This window comes from Phalacrocorax carbo, chromosome 4, assembly GCF_963921805.1.
Source record: "Phalacrocorax carbo chromosome 4, bPhaCar2.1, whole genome shotgun sequence".
Taxonomy (NCBI): Eukaryota; Metazoa; Chordata; class Aves; order Suliformes; family Phalacrocoracidae; genus Phalacrocorax; species Phalacrocorax carbo.
The window spans coordinates 56,128,418-56,150,448 of NC_087516.1; the positions used below are offsets into that span (position 1 = coordinate 56,128,418).

General features: G+C 39.9%; 1 protein-coding gene and 1 long non-coding RNA gene across 3 annotated transcripts in view; one reads left to right on the plus strand and one right to left on the minus strand.

Moving 5' to 3' along the window:
* The window catches only part of BANK1 (B cell scaffold protein with ankyrin repeats 1), a 154,170-nt gene extending 134,496 nt beyond the window's left edge, over window positions 1-19,674 (plus strand). Inside the window, exons 12-17 of one of the 2 annotated variants that reach the window (XM_064450025.1) lie at window positions 8,196-8,261; window positions 10,003-10,187; window positions 11,832-11,895; window positions 13,375-13,445; window positions 16,815-16,864; window positions 18,050-19,674. In XM_064450025.1, the coding sequence (XP_064306095.1) occupies window positions 8,196-8,261; window positions 10,003-10,187; window positions 11,832-11,895; window positions 13,375-13,445; window positions 16,815-16,859 (431 nt within the window). In that variant the 3' untranslated portion in view covers window positions 16,860-16,864; window positions 18,050-19,674. The remainder of the gene's footprint in view (window positions 1-8,195; window positions 8,262-10,002; window positions 10,188-11,831; window positions 11,896-13,374; window positions 13,446-16,814; window positions 16,865-18,049) is intronic. The other variant, XM_064450026.1, reaches the window with a different exon arrangement.
* Window positions 14,911-21,673, minus strand: LOC135313114 (uncharacterized). The gene is made up of 3 exons (XR_010372708.1): window positions 21,441-21,673; window positions 20,981-21,144; window positions 14,911-15,734 (listed from the first exon to the last, which is right to left on the minus strand). It is a non-coding gene; the product is annotated as an uncharacterized LOC135313114 (long non-coding RNA).
* Between the last annotated feature and the right edge of the window lie 358 nt (window positions 21,674-22,031).

Here is a 22,031-nt window from a genome sequence, read left to right on the forward strand (position 1 = left end):
CATATACACATATTTCATCCCTCAAATAAATTGATGATAGTTTCAGGTTTTGTTTTCATATACTATGTTAAAAAGAGCATTGCAGAAGTTGCAAAGTCAAATACTCAAAAAGTTAGTATTAAGGTCGTTTTGCTGTTTTACTTCTTTCTCCCTGCCACAAACACTACAATACAGTCCTTAAGTATAGAGCTGTGCGCTGCTATTTATCACAGATATCTTGTTTCATCTAGTGTTTAAAGTCAGGGAGCATAAGATGCAAAACTCCTCAGTGTTTTTCGTTCCCATTTTTGTTTGAAATATAATTCATGGCTGCCCTAGGCCCAATGTGTTGTTTCAGACCCTCCCATAATAAACCCTTTGATTTCTTCTGTACCCGTTCACGTTTTGGATGCCCAATATGAAGCAACTAAGATGCCGTTCTTGGGATTAACAGCATTATATAATAGTTAACTCTTTCAAAGCACAGATCCCACTGCTTTCAGTCGCCACTATGAGTGCTCAGAACTTCAAATTAAATCATTAGTGTGTCTAGTCAGCACCCGAATGTCAGGGAGTCGTGAGCCTGGGGTTATGCTGGGGCTTTGTTGGAGAGAGAAGTCCTGTTCCACAGAGCAACCTGTAGTTACTTAACAGAGGCATCCTTCCCTCCGTCTGTGTTCTCTCTCCATTCAACTAAATACCTTTTACCTTCTAAACAAATCAAATAATATTCCTGTAAGAAACAGGTTGTCTTCACTGCCCAGTTCTGGTTGATCTTCAGAACTGTTCCCTTCTGGTGTTCAGTAAGACACAGGTCCTATGGGAAAAATGGGACTAGAGAGTGGAGCATAGTGCACAGAGGAGGGCTGTGTTAAGGCTACGCAGTCACCCACAGCTGGATCCCCATGTACTTTGGGAGTTCATGGAAAGAACAAGCTTCATGCTCCAAGGATTGCAGGGGCTGTTGTGATAGTGCCATGCAGAGATGCAAGAGGTGGATTCCTTTTTGCCCTTTATGTACACACAGAGGTGATGGAAAATTATGAGCTCACTTATTGGCAAAACAAAAACTTTAAGCAAAAATGCCTTTTGCCTCTTGGATTGTGTGCTGGTGCTTCTGTTTTAATTTAGGTTTTGTATCCATCAGGACAAATCAAGTGGCTGAATTCCCATGAGGGCTTTCACCACACATTGAATTCCATGAAGTTTCAAAAGCATATTTTCTCCGTTAAGCAAAAGTGGTGGTGTTTCCATGAGAATAGCAACAAAGAAAGCAAGCGAACAGCCCTCTCTGTAATAAGTACCTTTCAAATACCTGGAAGTTCAAGTTTACACTAGGCAGAAAGCCTGCTCCATGTAGGTTACCGCTTGCTGCTCTGCAGAATAGGATAGTGGAACTGTTGATCTATAGAAAACAAACATGGAATTTCACAAGCCCGTTTTTAGAGTCTCTTTCAGAGCAGGCTCTACACATCGAAACCTAGGCAGTAGACACTCAGTGATGCAAGTTGTCATAACTGAACTACTGTAATTTACAGTTTGAGCATCTGACCTGAATTTGCTGATGAATAAATTCTGGGAAACATGAGTGAGTTGAAAGATTTAAAACATAAGTGTTCTAATTGCTTTTACTCAGTTTCGTTTATCCTATTTTCAAATTTTAATGAATGTGCAAACTACTATATGGAACACTGCTAAACGTACTGCATCTTTAACAAACAGAGAGTACATTTGTTCTTTAATTTAGAGTACTGCAAGAATTCTGCCTTCTGTGTGAAAGGCTCATCAACCAATGGAGCTGCAAACTGATGCCAAATAGCTTGTTGTCCAGATGGTGCGCACTCTTAGTGTGCTCCCTTTCCATTCTTCAAGTGCTTAGTATTCCTTTGTAGGTTATTTCAGTGTTTTTTCAATTGTGTGCTGCCAAAACAACTGTTAAATAAATGTATGAAGGTGTCGTGTTTTCCGTTTACAGTGCAATTTTAATGTTCCCTATTGATACCAGATTTGATTGAGCTAGAAACTTAAGTCCCCGGTGTATTCTTAGGACAGGTGCCTGAGTTTCTGTAATGCCTCCCTACCATTCCTGAAGTCTGACCTACCACTACTGCCTCAGGGCTTAAGGATTACATTACTGTCCTGGTTTGATCATTTACCTCTTATCAGAGACCACCAGTATGGGAGGGGTTCTCTGCAGCAAGGACACCTGTCCTACAACAGCATAAATAAAACTTCATATGCTATAGTCTTTGTACCTTTGCAAACCTCTCAAAAATCCCTGAAGGAATGCATTTCCCCTCTTGTGCACTGGAAACATTTTACTATTGAAAGATAGCTGTCTGTGGGACTTGGCGCTAGGGTTAAAAGTTAACAGTGGAAAAATACATTTCCCGGTTACTATCCCAGAAGAGAATAGCATTTGCATTGCTCATCAAAATCATAGGGTATGCAGAAAAAGTAGCAGCCAGTGGATACTTCAGGGAGGTGGAATATCTCCTGTACAGAAAAGGCAACATAAACCCGAATGAAATAAAAAAAAAACAAATCCAGAACAGAACTGTTAGTGTCTTGGAAACCTACCAGGCTGATTACTGGGAACGATAGTGCTTGCGTCCTGAGTTAGTAGTTCTTATTACGCAGATTGTTTAAATGCTCTAAAGCAGGGGTTTCCAAAGTGAAACCTCGGAGCCCGTGCAAACAGCAGAACATTTATGTCCCACAGAGGAATTTTTTAGTACTTTCCTACAGTGAGTATAAAATACTGCACTGCAGATGAATTTGATTATGTATCCCCAACTCAAGGATGTTTTTTCCATGAATAAAATACTAAGAACCACTGTTCAGCTGTCTTAGAGCACTTAGACTGTTTTTACAGATGTGGTTGGAAAGTGCTATACTGGTTTTGTCCCCTGTGTTCATCCAATCAGATTTTTTTGCTACCTTTACTTTTGTAGATTGAAACATGTACTGAATAAGGTGCACAGAGAGAAGATATTTATAGGATGCTGCCTGGTTGAAAAGCAAACTGTTCTAAATAGAACAGGTAAAGCTAGATGTAGAGTCTTCCCCTTTTTGCTTTTCCCTACTGAAGAAAAATGGGACAGCAGAGGTACATTCAGGTTTTACATGCTGGAGCAAATATCCTTGAGTATATTGCTCGAGTCCTTCCAAATTCCATAATCCACTAAGTTAAATTTCTGACAAGAGCAACAGTGGGAGAGTTCTCTTCATCATGTGTGGTACAGCAAGTACATTGACACCACCTTCTGAACGGCATCTGAAACTAACCACCAGTACCTATTCTTCTCTCTCACTCTTTACTCCTGCTGTAAGAAGGGGTTCTGGTATTACTTTTATTATCTTGCCTGAGTGGTGGTGGGGAGTCATCTCTGTGTAGTCTCCTGAGGTTCCTCCCTGATCAAGGTCACTGAGATTCTAACAGATTTGAGCTCATATTTGACAGACTCAGAATCTTACTGCAAATTGGGAAGAGAATTGCTGGTGAGCATATGTTTATTTTTGGATTAATGTTTTCACATTGTCATTACACTCTGATTCTTTTTTAAGTCATTTTACTTTTGATCTCAGAAAACTGGGTTTTTTCAGTCTCAACTGACTAATTATGTGGCTGTGGAAGGTAGAGGCTGACAACAGCCTGTATAAGTTGTGATAAGCAGGTGTGATGCTGTGGCTGAAAGACTCGGGCAGCATTGGGCCACTGCAAATAATGGAGCACCACGGCAGTTTGATATTTCTGAAAGTGCATTTGACATCACCTAGTCTTTATTCTGATGAAATGACTGTTGCATGTTCTCATAAATGTCTTGAGTGTCAGGCAGCACATTTAGAATGGATCAGAACTTCTGTACCACTTTAGATGTGGCCACTGGTTTTCTCACACCAGTGCAGTTAAAACTGGCCGGTCTTTTTTCCCTTGCTTTCTGACGGTGTAAGTGCATTCAGACACCTATGCTACCATAACAGGATAGGTGGTGGGACTTGAGCCTTTGTTACTTTGCACGGCACAGCACAGCCATCCCTCCTCCACGTGCTTGGACCTAACTAGACCAGAGTCATGAGGCATGCTGATGCACTGTTGTTGTGTGCTCAGCTGTGTTGCCTTGGAAAAATAAGAGAGGCCATACTGTTTACAGTGTCCCACTTCCTTAGTTGATTTCATATTATGAAGAACTAGAATTTTGTGCTTTAATCTTAAATATGTGAAACATTTTGTATAAATTTTAGGAATGGTCCTTAATCATCTCTTCCAAAACTTATTGGTTAGCATTGCATTGGTGACCTCTGTCTAGTCCTCATGCTGAGTGATGCTCAGTGTGTTAGCAAACAAAACAGACAAAAGGAAAATGAGATCTAAAAAGATGTGAACAAACATCTGCAGAGTTCTCATCTCCTGAATAATAAACATCATTCTACTATATTCCTTCCTTAGTATTCTCTGTGTATTTGTCATCCCTCGGTGTGCTACAACTAATTTACAATCTAATCCCTACCAGAAAAAGAACTTGCAAGTTTTATTTGCCTAGGTTCTATGCACACGCCGTTTAAATGTTGAAATAATGGGTAAAAAATGGAGTAGGCAAAGGTAGGAGCCTCTCACTGCAACATATCCCAACTAGCAATTCACCCCTCCTCCTCCTCCATTCTTCCATTAATCATGAGTTAATTGCGTGACAATTCTAAAATGAATGAAGCAAAACCCTACTAAGAACAAGGAGGAAGCTTACAAACTCACTGTAATTTGCAACTGAGTTGAGATGTGTTAATAACTGCAACCCTAGTGTATTAATTAATTTGCGTTTTCACTTAGCCTTGTGTTTCTATAAAGATTTTGTTCCCTTGGATTTTAATTTTGAATGTTTCCTAAATAAAACAGTTGTGGCGATAGATAATTTTGTTTGGAATAGCAGCTCAATGGAGCTGATGAATAAATGCATCTTGAATTTCCCTAGACAAACTGAATTCAAATTAGTGATATCTATTGATTATTTTTTTTTTTTTTGCTGTGTATTTTCTCCTTTGTGTTTGTTCTGCTGAATGTGTTGAGTAAGTAGGTAAGTATTAGGTATGATTAGCTCACATATTTTTCCAGAGGGTAGGTGTAGCTTTATTTGAATTGCTAGTGTATAGTGGTAAACAGTTGTTTGATTTTTAGAGGTGACGTTGCTAATACAGCAAATTAGGCAACATCCCTCGTAGTTTAGTTGGGTAAAGTAAAATGTAAATTAGAAACCATATCTTGGTTGATCATCACCCCTTAACTTACACAAATTGTCCTTGCTCAGAATATCTCTTCCCACATTTTGATTGCCTGTGTTTCTCGTTATGTCACTTCTTACTGGCCTACCACTAAGCAATTTTTGAAATGTCATAGTGCATCTCTGATTCCTTCCCATTATGGCTTTGTGTTAGAACCTCAATTAATTCCAAAAATCAAATTCCGGTTCTTTTTGTCAACCTGCAGCTACTGTAAAAAATGTCAGTCTCTCTTTCTAGACCCTTTATACTCATCACAGCTTCTTGCTCAGTGTGTGACTATAAAATGCTCTTCTTGGTACAGAATTATACACAAGAGACTTAGATTTCAAATGTTTCTAGCCCTTCTGTTTGTGGTGATAACCGTGAAAATATTAACCACGTTTCAGGCCTCATAACATTATTTACCTGGATGTGCAGACAGCCTGGAACAACATCCGCAGCTAGTCCCATTGAGATTAAAAAAGGCAATTCAGATTTCCTTGGATCTCATTCACTTTCCAAACCTTCTGTTAGGGATTTTCCCAGACTTCTGCATATTTGCCACAAAATTTGTGTTCTGTCACACTGTGTAAATGTTGTTTTCTGGTTTCATGTCCTTCTAGAAAATATTGCAGAAGTTTCTTACTCTCTAAGTTTGCTTTCCTGGAGAAATATTGAGGTTACATTACATTCCTAAAAAGCGATCTCACTACCTAAGACATAAAAATGTATTTAGGGCATGCAAAGAACTTCATCTGTGTCCTGTAGCAACTGAAAAGAGGAGAGGGAATAAAGTAGAATAACTGATTAGTTCTCTCAGCCTCCTTTAACTCTGAGAGAAGAGGAGATACGTTGTAGCATAGCATATGTCAGGTTGGGACATTTGATTTGTAGATTTTGACTTAGAAGCATCTATGGGTACTTTAACCAGTCACAATGTGATTAAAAAGTCAAAAGGACTCTCCTGCTGATCATACAGATATTACTGAAGGGTACATATTAAGTAAAAGCGTAATAGAAGTACCGCAAATTTTTAATCAGATTGCCTATGGCAGAGAGGCTCTGAAAATATAAATATATCCTTCCTCAGCTGAAGGACTGTGGCATTCTGACACTTGAAAAAAATTGCCATGTTCATATTGCTTTACTGAAGGAATATTCACTCTATCTTCCATAAGAAAGAATGGAGTATATCCCTGTGCAAGATTACCTGTTTCTTTCATTCCGCTACTGCATTCAAGCAGTTTGTAAGTGATCAGAATGTGGGAGTGAAAGAGTAAATTGCTGGAGTCTTCCCTAAGCCAGTGGCAGTTGTACAGTGGTGTGTGCAGACATCTTTCCAGGCATTCCAGAAACAGGAATTTGTTTTCACTGACCTCAGCCACACTGATTACTTGCTGCCAACTAAAATATTGCAGTAAGATGCGGCATGTAAAGTGGTTTTAACAATTTTACTTTGAACTGGAAGAGTAATTCCATTTCTGATTACTCCAACGCTGCAAAACTCAGCAGAAATTTCAAAGCCTATCAATTAAAGTGCTTTCCAATCAGGGACATTGTTGAGTATATCTCTTCTCCTTACACAGTAAAATTCAGGCTGATGGCCTTACCTGTGTGTTCTGGTTACTTTTCTTCTTTAAAAAGAAGAAAACACTGCAACCATATTTAGCAGGATTCTTTGACAATTACGGAGAATTTTGTAGTATTACAAAAGCTGAAATCTATCAGTGTTAGACTGAAGCTAGGGACACAACATCAGCAGATCGCACTGCCTGTATAGTTCTTTTACTCTCTCCATTTAGCCTGAGAACATTTTAAGGAACGTCAAGTCCCCACCTGTTCTCATTCATCATCACCTTCTGTACAAGCCTGCTCAGGAGTTGTTAGTGTAAAGACTTTATTCTGCAGTGTAGAAAATACACCCTTAGGAATTGTTCCTTCCTCACCTCTGCATGTAGCATGTGCAGAGTTTAGATGTCACGGTGGTCTTGAGCATCCATTTTACAAGTTTCCCTGAGAGAAGTGGATGCCTTGTACAAGGCAGCCTGAGCAGGCAGACAGGGAGGCACCCAAGGTCCACTGGGTTTCTCCGGTCAGCAGGAGCAAGAAGGCAGGACTCCGGGGTACCGTGCAGAGCTTGCCTGCTCTGGCGCTTCAGCAGAGCTCTGTTGTACTGGGCCTTGGTCCCCAAGCAAATATTTGCGCCATTGAACTGGCACGTTTGCTGCATTGCAGTAGTGCCAGAAAGATTACTTAATGGGGAAGAATTAGGCTAGATTATCAACTTGTTTAGCTAAAATCAGAACTGAGGCTTGAGAGGGGAAGCCTGTATGGCAGTAGGCATGTCAAAAACCAAGCAATTCCCACCAGCTGGGTTTTATATATGCCACCAGCAAAAGTTTGACTGCAGCATTTCAGGAAGTATCCTGGCTGGCTGTACTGTGGGCACCTCGCAGGAGTGGTGATGATGGGCTACTCTCATGGAATAAGTGATCATGCTTTGCTGTTCCTAGTGCTTGAATAAAGTAGAGGAAAATATACACATACTCTTTCTTAAGCAGTGTCATTATTCTCACCTAGTACTATTGATTTTTTCTGCCTTAGCTTCCCCCATAAAATAAGAAACAGGCTACAGTAGGTGTCTGTACTATGTGAAGAACTCCGAGATCTAGCTGTTTTTTTCTAAACAAGTAATATGTTAATGTGCTACATCTATTTTAATTTCTTCAAAGCTTCTTGTCATGAGATCTGTAATATCAGTAATCCTGCCATTCTGTGCAACAGAACAATTTTTCCAGTAATTAACATTAGACTGACAAGTGGGTTGAGAATTACTCCTAGGCTAGAACAAGAAATTTATTCCAGCCTGCTTTCATGAGCCTCCTTCCTTCGTTCAGAATGTGTGATGGTTTTTATTGCCATTTTTCACCAATTTCCTTATATTCTTTATTTTGTTGTAGTGTTTCAGCAAAAGGCTGCTCGAGTGCCCAGTGATGACAGGACGTACTGCAATGCCAGGAAGCCCGGTACAGAATTTAATCTAGCTTTTTAACTGCCTTGATGCTTTTCAGTAGAACTAGTAGAGATTTGCTGTGCTGTGATTTTGACTTATTTAGCATCTGTTTGCCCCACATATGATTTATATCCTGAATGGTGTTGCAGCATTAAAAGAGCAGATTAAAAAAGAAAAATAAAAGTTACAGTCTTGTGGGAAAGATTTGTAGAGGAAGAGTTACTTTACGCTTTTGCATTTCCTTTCTCCATTGTGACAAAAAATCAAGAAAAGGAAGGGCGGGAGGGCTCAGCTGTGCCCTAATTCCATCCATGAAAAGGAAGCAGTGTGGGGAGCAAAAGTTCTCTCCTGGGTACCCCAGGACCTGTGTAAAATGAATTACTCGTGGCAGTCCAGTTGTTTTTGGAGTTGTACCACACCAAAATGTTGCTACCATAAATTCCATTAATGGTATGCTAAAATAATTAACAATGTTATGTACAAAATGACTGAACATTGAGTGTGTTCCCTCCCTCTTCTGTTAACAAATAGCAGGTCAGGATTAAAGCATATAGAGCAGTGTGTCATCGCCTGTTTATTTCTGCAGTGGGGAACTGCAGTCTCCAGCGCTACTGACATTACTTTTCATGCATGCTAAACCACTTAGGAAAATACAGACACTTCCAGACCTTACTGTGTTGGAATATTGGTGGCATACCTCTGAAAACCAACGTAGTGGCCTTCTATGATGGAGTGACCACATTAGCAGACAAGGGAAGAGCTATGGATGTCATCTCTCTGGACTTCTGTAAGGCCTCTGACCTGGTGTCCACAGCATCCTTCTCTGTATATCGGAGAGAGGATGGATTTGATGGGTGGACTGTTTGGTGGATAAGGAACTGGCTGGATGGTCACATCCAGAGGGTAGTGGTCAATGGGTCAATGTCCGGATGGAGATCAGTGACGAGTGGTGTCCTTTGGGGATCTGTATTGGGACCACTACTGTTTAGTATCTTCATCAATGACACAGACATTAGGATCAAGTGCACCCTCAGCAAGTTTGCAGATGACACCAAGCTGAGTGGTGCAGTTGACACGCCTGAGGGATGGGATACCATCCAGAGGGACCTGGACAAGCTTGAGAAATGGGGCCATGTGAACCTCATGAGGTTCAGCAAGGCCAAGTGCAAGGTCCTGTGCCTGGGCCCCTCCAGTTGTGCACCTATACCATAATCTCTAGGAGGACTAGACTGTAATGTTTTTTTTTGTCACTGTCTGCTTTATTCAATTTAGTAATTCAATATTTTGGGGGGAAGAAATCACATGAAATTTCAAAATGCTTTCTAACCAATTTTCAGCCCCAGCTTTTCAGAAATGTAATGTATGAAGTTGAGAAGGAAGGGGAAAAAAGGCACTGTGCATATTTTTTGTGTTAACATAACAACAATTTTCTTTAAAATGTCAGTACTATAGCTTTAGTACTAGAAGGAAGTTCTTATTTGAACTGACACTAATGGAGAATCCATGGATCAGAGCAATAGTAATGAATGAAATGTTCAAGATTCTACTCTGTCAAAGTGCAATGGTAGAATGCTTATTGATTCATTGCATTTCTCTCGTTGGGGGGGGAGACACCCTAAAGATGGTGCGATTTTATTGATGGCAGATTATAAAACCACTGCTTACATGCCTCTGTTGAAAAAAGTGCTTGTATCATAAAGAGAAAGGAATTAAATGGGTTAATATTTTCTACCTTTTTCTTTCTCATTTTGTAGGAGCACACAGAGGCCACACTGACACAATAACTGATAGCACTGCGAAATACAACATCTCTGCTGAACAGGAAGCACTCATCCACTTGCAGAAACAGGTGAAAAAGGGGGCAATTTCTGTGGATGAAGCACTTGACAGATTTAAACAGTGGCAGAATGAAAAACAGGGACTACAGCCCAGTCAACAGGTACAAGTCTGAAATTTATGTTTCTGGATAGGAATCTTCATCAGAAATTCCAAAAACAAACACTTGTTTGGCTCCTACACGTGAGGTCAAAAATAAGAGTCATGATTTACATGCCCATCAGCTCCCAAGGAGCTTGCTGCTTATGGTTCTGAATCTTCTAGATGGCCATTTGCACTGTTGTTTGATTACTTGAGAGGCTTCCTGAATTTATTTTGCCTAACTTCAGGTGCTGTTGCATGTGGTTAAAATCCTGAGTTAAATATGATCATCTTTCAAGACTTTTGTTCTAATCTGTTAGGTCATGCTTAGGTCTATGCAGCTTTTATGAAACCACAAACCTTCTATAGCTGAACAAACCAAATGCACTATTGAACAGTGTCAGCTAACAGAAACATAACGGTATCGAGCATACCTTTTTAATATACATTGGCTTACATCAGGCTTATGCCTCTCTGAAAGTGTTGAACTGTGAAATTCACAATTGTTAGCAGTGCTCTTCAGCTCCTTTATATTCAATGTACGGAGTAAATTGAGGTGCACAAAACCAGGATTTACAAAAGCCCACACACTGAGTCACTGAAAGAACTGCATCAGAGCTAGAAGCGAAGGAGAAAGGCATGGTGAGGAGGTTTGTTAATTACTTCTAAGGAGACAGCTGGAGGAAGAGGTTATGCCCTCATTTTATATGAGGTCTTGCGTTAACAAAAAAATATTTTCTTGTTGTCCTTTAAGTACATTTAGTAGAAAGAAGAAAACTAAAGCTAGTCTACCATACAGAGTGGGAGAGCTAGCAGATGCTGCCAGTGAAGAGAGACGAAATGTTCTTTGTGTTTCTATTTACTGAAAAAAAGAGTATGAGCTTTGTCATCACAGTGGAACGCTTAACAGCAAAAGCGCAAGGGCTTAGAACGGTTCAGGAGCCCGGTTCCCAGCTGGGCACCAGCAGCACAGCACTAGCTGGTCAACAGTGGTCTGTGAGTGTGGTGGATGCCCCCTTCCAAATCTGTCTGCAGCCAAGCACGCAGATGGGAACTGCTGGTATTGCTCTATCAGTCAGGGGAGCTACTTGTGGTAGAAGATGATATCTAATCTGTGCAAAGATAACAGCACTACGTTGTAAGCATGTATTTCAAGGAGGATTTACTTGGCCAGTTTTCACTGCTTCAGGGAAGAAGCTACTTTCTAGTGGTGGTTTATACCCTGCATTGCACGTGTGACTTTTCTTTGGTTTTATACCATAGAAAAGTCTTTCACTGTTACCCCAACATGAACATGATGAATTTATTTCACAATACCACTGCAGTTGTCTGGTCTTCACTGGGATCTCTGAGGAAAAAAATTGCTTGTCCAAAGCAAAAATAAACTCCCAATCCTCTGTAATCTAACACCACAATCAATGTAACTTACTGATAGGAAAAACTCTGCAAGACTCTTAGGTATAAATGCTAAAATTAGCATCTACTTATTGTGCATCATAGACATTTTTCAGCCTTTTAAAATTATTTTTCTGGAGAGAGCAGCTTAGACTTCAGAATACTAAAGAATCCAGCTTTTTATAGGTATTCGTTATTTCTACAGTAAGCTTCCGTTACTGATTTCTACTGCTTGTTTTATGGGGTTTGTTTTTTTTTTTTTTACTTAAAGGAAAAAATGCACCACCTTAGAGACACCACTATTGGAAACAGACTAGAAAAGGAAAATCTGAATGGTAAGTTGCACTTTCTTTGCATTTCAGAACACTGAAGCCTTGCACTGTAAGTACACTGCAAAGGTCTGATCCAAAGCAGAAGCAGACTTTTGGACCAGGCATTGAATTTGTAATGAGAATTTTCTGTATCTGACCACATTTAAATTGTTTTAGTGTAATCAGGCCCTCAGCAGGGTCAAGATTTCGTCCCAAAGATGAGCTCACTGAGAGTTAATGGGGAGGAAAATTTACCAAGTCTTTCTGGCTCAGCTTTTCTGTAGCCCGTTTCCTACTCTTTCATCACAATTACAGTAGATGATTTCTTTGGAACAATTTACTTGATGACTTCAATGTTTTATTTGCAAATCAGCAATCAGTTTGCACTTGCAAATTCTTGATGAACTTTCCACTGCTACAGCAGTTTAGTATTGTGAGTCATTAATAAAATCTGTACCGCTGGTCACTTAAGATGCTTTTTTCCCCTTTGTGATTGAATGGCATCTGCAGCAATTTAGATCACCTGTATTTCCTGCAAATTATTTTCTCTCGTCATTATGAAAAGATTGTATTAGATGGCATTGACTTTAGGCCTATGATTTCTGTAAACTTCAGTACGTCCATGTTCTTGGAAGGGAAGCATAGTATTTCTTTTTCACATTGGACTTAGTACCATTTGTATATCGCCATTTAAAATTATCACCTAAATATGTTGTCTCCTTACTGCAAAACAGAAGAATAATCCACAGTACTGCTTTCATTATTCTGTTAGACAGTGTTGTATTTATGCGGCCCAGTGCCAGGGTTGCAGTCCAGAGTATTTATATTTCAGCTTTAATCTCCTCCATGGTTGGCAGGGGTGCAGCATCCTGAGCCCATGAACAATCTCAGTCCATAAGCCTTCACAAGGAGCTCAAGAGCCCGAGGGCCTGGGATGACTGCATTTGTTCCTACAGTCTCTTTTCTATACGCAAGGCAAAGCTCACAATGACCTGAGGGTGATTCTTGAAAAGTATTGGTCTGTAGGGTTTTCTTTTATAGACACATAAGTCGTGCCTCTGTAGCTGTCCTCTCCCTCCAGAGTTCGGTTACTGAATCATACCAGCAGAAATGTAGTATCAACACCAGAATTGTAAATTTTGTGAAATTATCCAGTAACTCAGATAATGATCACTATAAGTTCCCTTCTTATCCTAACCTCTCTGCCCTCAGTTACACTCTCTCTCTTATATCCGGTGATGCATATAAATCGGCAGCTTTGCACTGCAGAAATACAACGGAAAGAATCATTATGGAGGCCCCTGTCTTGTCCAACGGTGCACTTTATTATCAAAGATTTAAATTCTTCAATATAAGAACTCCTAAAAGACAGAACTCCCTCTAGAGCTGGAGGCATATTGATAGCAAGAGTAAAGAAGGATCTCAGAAGACCAATACCTAAGTCCAGAAATACATAAAGTACCTGAAACAAAAATGACGGTCACATTCTTTTCTCTTTCATAGTTCCTAAGGAAAGCAGACCAGACAACATTCATTTTAGAGACCTTTTGTTCCACATGCCATTTCATAAAACGGTAGGTATGAATGTTAGCACTTCTCAGATTTGTTTAATGAATTCCAGTTTTTACATCTGATACAGACTCTCCACCTGAACATTTAAAAACATGGGCTTCCTGCTCCAGACCCCATGTTTGAAAGCAGGATTTGGATAGTCTCTTTCATAGATGGTTTTTGAAGACTTGATTGAGGATTTAAAGAGGTCACATCGGAAGCCTGTTAGAAAAGGAATTTGATTTTATTTTAATGAGAAAAGAAAATATCTCCTATAAATTAGTATGGAACATAATTCTTAGGTTTTTGATAAGTTTAATCTTTCTTCCACTGTAATGAAAGTTATTAATGAGAGTGGCACTCAGTTCAGTCTTCCATTATAACATTTGATGCTATCTCAAAGTTCATGTCTCATTTTGCAACAGTTTAATACAGGACTGAATAACACCCCCAAAAATAATCAACTGTAAAGCAAAAAGTTCTGTCACTCTTGGAGTGAAAAACCTATTTTACAAAACCTACAAAAACCTATTTTAAGAACAACTAAGTATGTAGAAAGTTTATTTGCAGAAAGCACAGGCGCAGACAATGAGTTAGCTCATTGCTGTATAATACACATATGGTCTTGCCATAGACATTGATAATATCCTATCTTTTTTCCAAGAAGAGAAGTAACATGTTAGCCAACAGAACAACCACCACAAAAAAAATAGCTCTAATAAAATTTCATCGAAATACATAAATGATTTGGGGACAAAAAGCCCAGATGTATTTAAAGTTTTCCTCATCATCTTTCCTGACACCACCAATGTACTGAACTAGAAGTAGCCTATTGTCTATGGCAAACTTTATCTATAAGCGAGGCTCATACACTATTTGGAAAGCCACCTTGCCAACCGTGACATACTACAGGGTAGGAGACAAGAAAGAATGGAAAGAACAGACTTGAAACAGCTGAACGGATGAGGCGTGTCTTGGCATTTGAAGTCCTCAGCCATAAGTCTCCTCTGGGGGATGTTGCCACATTGGGCCAGACAGAATGTGCCCATGGCGAGGTAGATGTGTGCTGCTCTCACAGTACGATGCTGCGCACTCATGCTAAGGCAGACACATGCTGCTGCTGTGGTGGGGTCCCACAAGGCACGAGCATACAAACTTGGTTAGACCTCAGCTTACACTGTGGTAACTGATCCTTTGCCTATACCCTTAAGCATAAGCCGAGGCTTGAGAGTCTTGGGTTTGTGCATCTCTACTAACAGAATGAAGAGCAGCAGCTTAGCCAGCATTTATGTAAGGATGACTAAAGGAAACTTCTCTAAAGTCTTAAAAGATAATGCAGCTTTCATATGCAGTCCGTGTCCATACTTTCTAGCACATAGGAATTAAAAAAAAAAACCTATATGATGCCTATCTACGTCTTTGGACATTTGAATTACCCATGTGAATCTCATTTAGCTGTTTCTGAAAATGAGATTTCAAAATCTGCCTTCTATTGCAGTTACGCTATGGCACCTTATGTGCCACATCCCACAGATTTAGTCATACAGCATCTAAAAATAAGTGCAAGATTGCTGAAACTACATAAGATGGTTTGAATTGCTTGTAGTTATTTATCCCCTCATAGCTAGTCTCTGCAGAACCTTGAACTGGGTCCTTAGGGCTACAGCTAGTATAGCGTAAGATTCCTCATCAAAACCAGGAATGACTGATACGCTGTTCTCCACTCTTGGCATAGCAGCAAGAACCAAGTAGTAGGTGTCACTGCTTCGTTGCTAGGTAGTGAGCCAGATAGAGGCCACAGAAGACGAACTATAACTCAGATGGACTTCAGTAGACTAATACTGCATTAAGCAAATGTTAAACTTGACTCTCTTTTATTATTTCAATGCCAGCAACTTACACAATGGTTTTGAATGAAGGTAGGTCTTGGGAAACATATCAGGTGCTTCGTAGTCCTCCAGTGACAAATATACCCATGGGGCAAATAAACAATTCAGTCTTTGCATCTGTTCCAGTCTTGGGTTCCTTGGCAAGACTGGCAAGGTAGGTGGCCTGTTGTGGAAAGGTCAGAAGTTTTCTCCACAGGGAACTCAACTGAAACCATTTATTTCTTAGCTGTTAAAATCAGTAGGTACTTACAGTGAAAGCGGCCTTCATATCCAAGAAGGACAACTTTACTGTCCGTTGCTATAGTCTGTTTAATACTGACTCACTCCTGTAAGGCACTGTGAACAGCCAGGTCATCCACTGCAGAAAAGGCATCCTCCACAGAATTTCTTCTTCCAGATTTTGATTTCCAGATTTGTAGATGCCTATGCCAGTAAAGCAGGTCTGGTTTAATTAAATTTGCTCACAACTAGCTGCCAAAGACCAAATCTCTTCCTCAGCTTCATCCAAAAAACACTCAAGAGAGCACTATGCACCTTGCACAGCCTGGCAGGTTATTGATTACGTTTGTGATCCTAAATGTCTGGCTTCATTCCTCAACCCTCATCAGCACCTTGTTTTTAGTCCAAGTTGCTAACAGATTGCTTATTCATCAGTTGATGCCACTCCAGCTTGCAGGTAGTATCTAAGTAGAGTTCCCTCAAACCAAAGAACCAGCACTTAATTTTGAGCACGTTAACCAACTTCTGTTGTCTCTGATAGGTCAATGGAAGATGAACAAAGACAGACCCTAATTTTGATATTTGGATCCATGGGACCTCAAACTTCTGTACTCAGCTCAGTTAGCAAAGTTGAAATAACTTGGGATCCTGAAGCACATACGAGCTTTTGTATGTGTGGAGACTGAGGAAGTCATAGAAAAGAGAGTTTTGGGTTTTTTTCATCACTTCAACAGTATGCATTTCAGCCAGGACCTCTAGTCTTGAAAATACTTATTGGTTGGTAATTTACAAGTGAGTCCACTGGACTTGTGAAGCTACATCTTTAGCCTGGCTTATTTCCAGTTTCTGAAGTATTTTGTAGCTTCACATGATGCTCAAATAACAAAAATCAGTTTCCTGCCCATTTGTCACTAAATCGGGTCTTCATGAGGCAAGCCCACAGGCAAACTGTTGACTGAGTTCACCAAGACAACTGGATATCCATGTACCCCTCAGCCCCTCCTAATTGCCACAATAAAGACGACCCATGCTGTTAGAAGTAAGATTTGTACAAACTCCACCTCACGTCACTCTCCCACACAACACCTGCCTCTTTTTGTGGATGTCTCTTGCTCCTCTGCTCCCAGGGACATGTGTTGTATTCGCATTTAAAGTAAAACACATTAGAAGTGACTCATCCTAGTTATGTATTTTGTGAATTATTCAGCTGTGAAGGACATTCAGCACTGGCCTAATTTATCATTGATATACATGACTATATTAATTGCGTCTATTTCTTTTTAGTCTCCAACTAGGAGCCTAACAGACAAGGAACAGATGCCTAATTAACAGAGGTAAGAGCACGTATATGAACACACACGGAGACATTGTCATGGAAACTAACGCTTGTGGAAGTACTTTCCATCAGAGTGCATTTTTGTAGTGAAAGAATGGAAGTGCATCTTAGAGGTCTGGTTTCACAAGACAAACCATAATCGTCATACGTTCTGGTTTATCCTAGAACTTATTTTTTGTCAGGTGTCAACCTATTCTTGTTACTTCAGGGCAGACTTGCAAGCAGTGGGAAACTTACCTGAGCTGTGGTGAGAGAAGAGAGTTCCCATTAGCTATTGCAACTAATTTTTATGCAACTATAAGCTGTAGTAGAGCGTAGTCCTATGTACCGATAACACATGCAGTATCAAACATATTGAATATTGAAATAAAGTTTAAAGGTATAGATATGCAAGGATGTGTCTAGAAATGCTGACTAACCAGGAGACTGATGGTCATTTAAGTGCTGGAAAGCTTACAGGTGATGATACTGTCTCCATAAACAGAAAATTTTGCTGGTGTTTGTGTTAGTGATTGTGGGTTTCTTGATTTGGGGCAATTAATGAGATCTTTAATAGCTGAGGGCTTTAATTACTATTTGCTACCTGTGTGCTTCCATGTATAGAACAGAATCATAGAAAAGGTGGGAAAAGACCTCTAGGATCATCAAGTCCAACCATCAACCATGTCCATAAACCATGCCCTGAAGGGCCGCATCTACGTGTTTTTTGAACACCTCCAGGGATGGTGACTTCACCACCTCCCTGGGCAGCCTGTTCCAGTGCCTGACCACTCTTTCAGTAAAGAAATTTTTCCTCATATCCAATCTAAACCTCCCCAATGCAGCTTGAAGCCGTTTCCTATTGTTCTATGCCTCATAGCAGTTTTAAAACTGTATGTCTACCTTTCAGTGAAACTTGATCATTAGGATTGAGGGTTCTTTAGAACTCAGGCGGTTTGCAGACTTCATGAATTACCTTGCATTCGTTCTGACAACAGGATACAGTGAAATAGGCACCTGGAAAATTTCTTATTTTGCTAATTCCTCTGAAAATGAAGGAGTCGTGCAACCTTTCTTATGCATGGAAGGATGATTGGCATTAGAAGTTTAAGGCCAAGAACAAGGATGTCTGCATTCTATTAATGTATGTGCAAATCTTTTCCTTGAGATCTTTAACAAATTTCCAATCCCTTGGTTTTCTTAGGCACTGAATTTCTTCAGGTCGTTGATCTCTGCAAGAACAGTCTGTGCTGAACAGCTCTGAAAGTCAGAGTTAGATTTTCTTCTTCAGTTTCCTTTCCTTCAGATGAGTTCAGGACATGAAAGTGTCAGAACAAAAGGCTACCGTTTTAGATATCAGTAGTATTTGCAATTTTGCATTATTATAGTTACAAAAGGGATTAAATAATATTTGCTCGCATTGTAACAAAACGACACAATGTATTCCTGAAGGCATGTAATTTGAAAGGTTTTGTTAGCTAAGTTACTTTGATTAAGTTGCCTCTCCAACTTTTCCAAGTGGGGGGAACATGTTACACTGTTGTAGTGTCATTTTTGTGGCACTGAAAATGGATAATCTTCATTGAGGTCTTTTCTGCCACCCTTCTCTCATGCAAAAAAGAACACAGCTGCTCCGTGTGAGAACTGTGTTCCCATGTCTCATTTTTTGAGCCACCTGCCCTCCTGCTCACTGGAGTACAGTGCCCACACCATAAAACAATAGGTACCTCCTCTGCTGCTGCTTATCCGCTAGATCACTTGTTCAGGCCCCCCTCCTCCAAAGTTCTCATAAGACCCAAAAAATTGGCCTTCTGGCATGACCTGAAAATGAAAAATTTTAACTCCTCCTTCAAGAGGCAGCTCAACTCCTACATGGGTTTTCCTAACAGAGCTGTTTCCTTGAGTGGGGCTGAAGTCACCTACACTAAATGCGTAAAAAAAAGCTTTGAATGTTAAAAGCTCTGAAGTTGGAGAGAACTATTATGAAAAACTTGGTAATAGCAGAGGTGCTTATAAATTGCGGATTGCTAAAGTGAGATGAATCGTTCAAGGGGGTGAGGGGGAATTACCCCTGGGATCAGAATAGGTGATCTGTTGCTTTTAGACATTGTTATGTGGGAGAGAGAAGGTGAATTAGATGTGGGAGAACTTGAAAAATACAATTTACCCAGCATATTCAATCGATTCTGTTTGTGAATTATCCACACCAAACTCCGAGGATCTCCTCTTCTGCAAAGTACAGCTTTGCCATAGCTTTCTCGCTGTTTTCTGTCTTTGGATTGGTTCAGAGGCCTTATAATCCCATAGCACTAAATTTACTAGTATTTGAAAAGCAAAGGGTTTATGTAGAGGCACATGTGCCACAGCTGTAAAGTAGTAGAATGGCCCTGGCAAGATTAAAAAAACTTGGTGGTTTGGGGGTTGCTTTTTTTTTTTCTTCTCTAACGCCACTTTCAGGGAGATCAGCCTGACAGAGAGATGAGGTTTTATATAAAGATATATTGCGTGCTTTGGTTAATTATTGTTAAACTCATTTCAATTTTTCCGTAATGCTTGATAGTTTTTAAAGAGTAGATCATATACACAGAAGAGGACGATCATGAAAAGTTGTGAAGATTATGAAGTTATAATACATTAAATTTAGTTTTTACTTTTTGTTAAGACTTTTTTTATAAGCTTTGTCTTTCCTAGGAATAATAATTGTACTCATCACTACTTCAAACAGTTGTACTCAAAGTAAAGCTAATTTCTAAAGTCAAACTATGTAAATCAGTACTAATTATTTACTAATGCATTAAAGTGATTACAAGAATCGGGTTTACAAGGAAATTTTGTGTTGTTTAATGTTACTAAGGTAAGTGATAGCCAGAACAAAACCAAAAGAATCTCTGCTGCATTTACACAGCAAAAGTAAAGACATTAATATGGTTTAATGGGTGTAATAGTCTGCATTCCCACAGTGATATACTCCAAAATTTAAGTGAGCATGTGATGATACAGGAGTGTGCAAGAAGACTTGCCCGATTTCATACACAAAAAAAGGAAAAAAGGGATCTCGTATGCAACCCGCAGAGGGTATAAGAGAATGTTTTAACTTTCAGATAAGTAGGAGCTTACACTTCCCCCACCCTAGTCACTTGAGCTTTGCACAAGCCTCCTTAAAAGCAGGTAAGCTGTTAGCCAACACTGCCTCTAATCTTCAATCTTTACTAACCCCTTAGTTGTGCGTTATTCACAGGCAGCTTTAGAAACCTAAATTATTCTTAGTGAGCCTTACCTCAAGCTCTCAGTAATGTTGAATCTCTGCTTTGCATATACTAAGAGATGCTTGCACTTGACCTTTAGTTAGGAAAAACTGAAAACTACTTCCAATCAGAAACCCTTAAATCTAAATAAATGTTGCTCCTTAACTTCATGTTAATGTGACACCCAAATTTGGAAGAGGGGAGCGTGTTCAGACTTATGAGCCTTGAGGGACATTATATTTCTATTTTCAACAAATCATCGTGCCAAGAGTCATTACAAATAAAAATAAGACAAAGAGACAAGGTTGGGATGTTAAAATAATGACAGAATCTTCTGTTTCCCATGTATAGCTTTAGGGTAATTAAAATTCTATTTTAAATAGGTTGATTAAACATTTTCAGGAAATTATCTGTTCTCTGGGGAAACCCCCCCATTTCAATTAGAAGCACTCCCACAAACACTGCAGATATATTGCTATGAAGTCATAAATATTCAGTGACTGCTGTATTAGTGTGACAGCATAGCTTTGTATTCCATACAAAGGCTTCTCTTGAGCTGTTTGAGCCACAGTAAAAGCCTTGAAATGTATGAGGTCTCGCAGACCTGGGAATACAGTCAGTGCCTCTGAACTGACGGACAAGACTGTCAGGCTTTATAGGCGAGGAGCTGTGATGTTTTAGACTTACCTGGCCACATGGAAACGGAGTGGAGAGAATTAATAGGAAATAAGCTGCTATTTTCCCTAAGAGGTTACCCTCCCGCCCCCCCAAAAAAGTTTATATTCTTATAAGCCTAGTTAGTCAGTGTATCCCCAGCAAGCATTCCTGACGAGCCAACATATAAATTGAAAAGATAATACAAATCATGAAAAGTTTCTTCATGTCGGTACCTGGTGTCTTTGCTGAAGTTTGTTGCATGTTCTGGTAGCAGAGGAGATGAAGGGACCTTCCTGGGGTCGGTCCCCACAGACCTCCAGGCAGGATCCGGGTGCTCTCTGTGCTGCCAAGTGAGAGTCAGGGCCCCAGCGGCTCCTTTGCCCCAGTGAGAGGGCACCTGGAAAATGTAGAGATTTGATCAATTACAGATTGGGCAATGATAAGAAACTAATGAAACGGGAAATTTACAAAAATAAAGCACAGAAAGTTACATCAAGGAAACACTATGGGTTTTCTAGGGAAAAGAAAGAGCATAACAATATAGCAACAGTGCCAAACACCCAAACTAGAAGCCAGAGTGTAGTTCCCCTCAGAAAATAAAGAGGTGTGCTCTGTCTATGTATGTACACGTATTTGCATCTAATGCATGGTGTGATACTCCACAAGTTCCAACCCAGCGCAGTTGAGGATTACCCAAAACAAAGCAGCTCTTGTTCTCTGCTTTTGCTGCTTCATTCAAGTGCGGCTCTCAGCGTACCAAGTACAGTAGTGCCGGCGTTAAAGGTTTCAGCGGCATCCAAGCATAGCACCGGTTCCTGTTGGGAACACAACCAGGGAATTCCCGTTTGCTAATGAAGAAACTATTGCCTTGTTACAGAAGTAACAATAGCAAAGAGGATTTTAGAATTTTAAAAGGCCAAATTCAAGCCCCAGCAGCATTAGCAAGATTTAAAAGGCAAAAAGTTTCAGTAATCCTTGAACAGGAAGGGTACAGGAGGACAGGCAGAGGAACCTCTCATTTTTCATCAGCAAATCATTTGCTTAGTAGGGAATTTCCATAAGCTAGCTTTAGCCGCTGAAGGCACTGAAAAATTTCAGGCTAGCCCTCCCAGCCAACATGGTCTCTTTTGGGTTTTTTTTCCCTTTTCTAATCTCCCCATAATTTTCTATGGCTGTGTCATTTTTTCAGGCAGCAAGTGCACCTAGCGTTTGACAGACACAACGTCTCACTGTCACACAATAGAAGTGTAATAACAGTAAATATTTAAACTAGCTAAAGCTGTC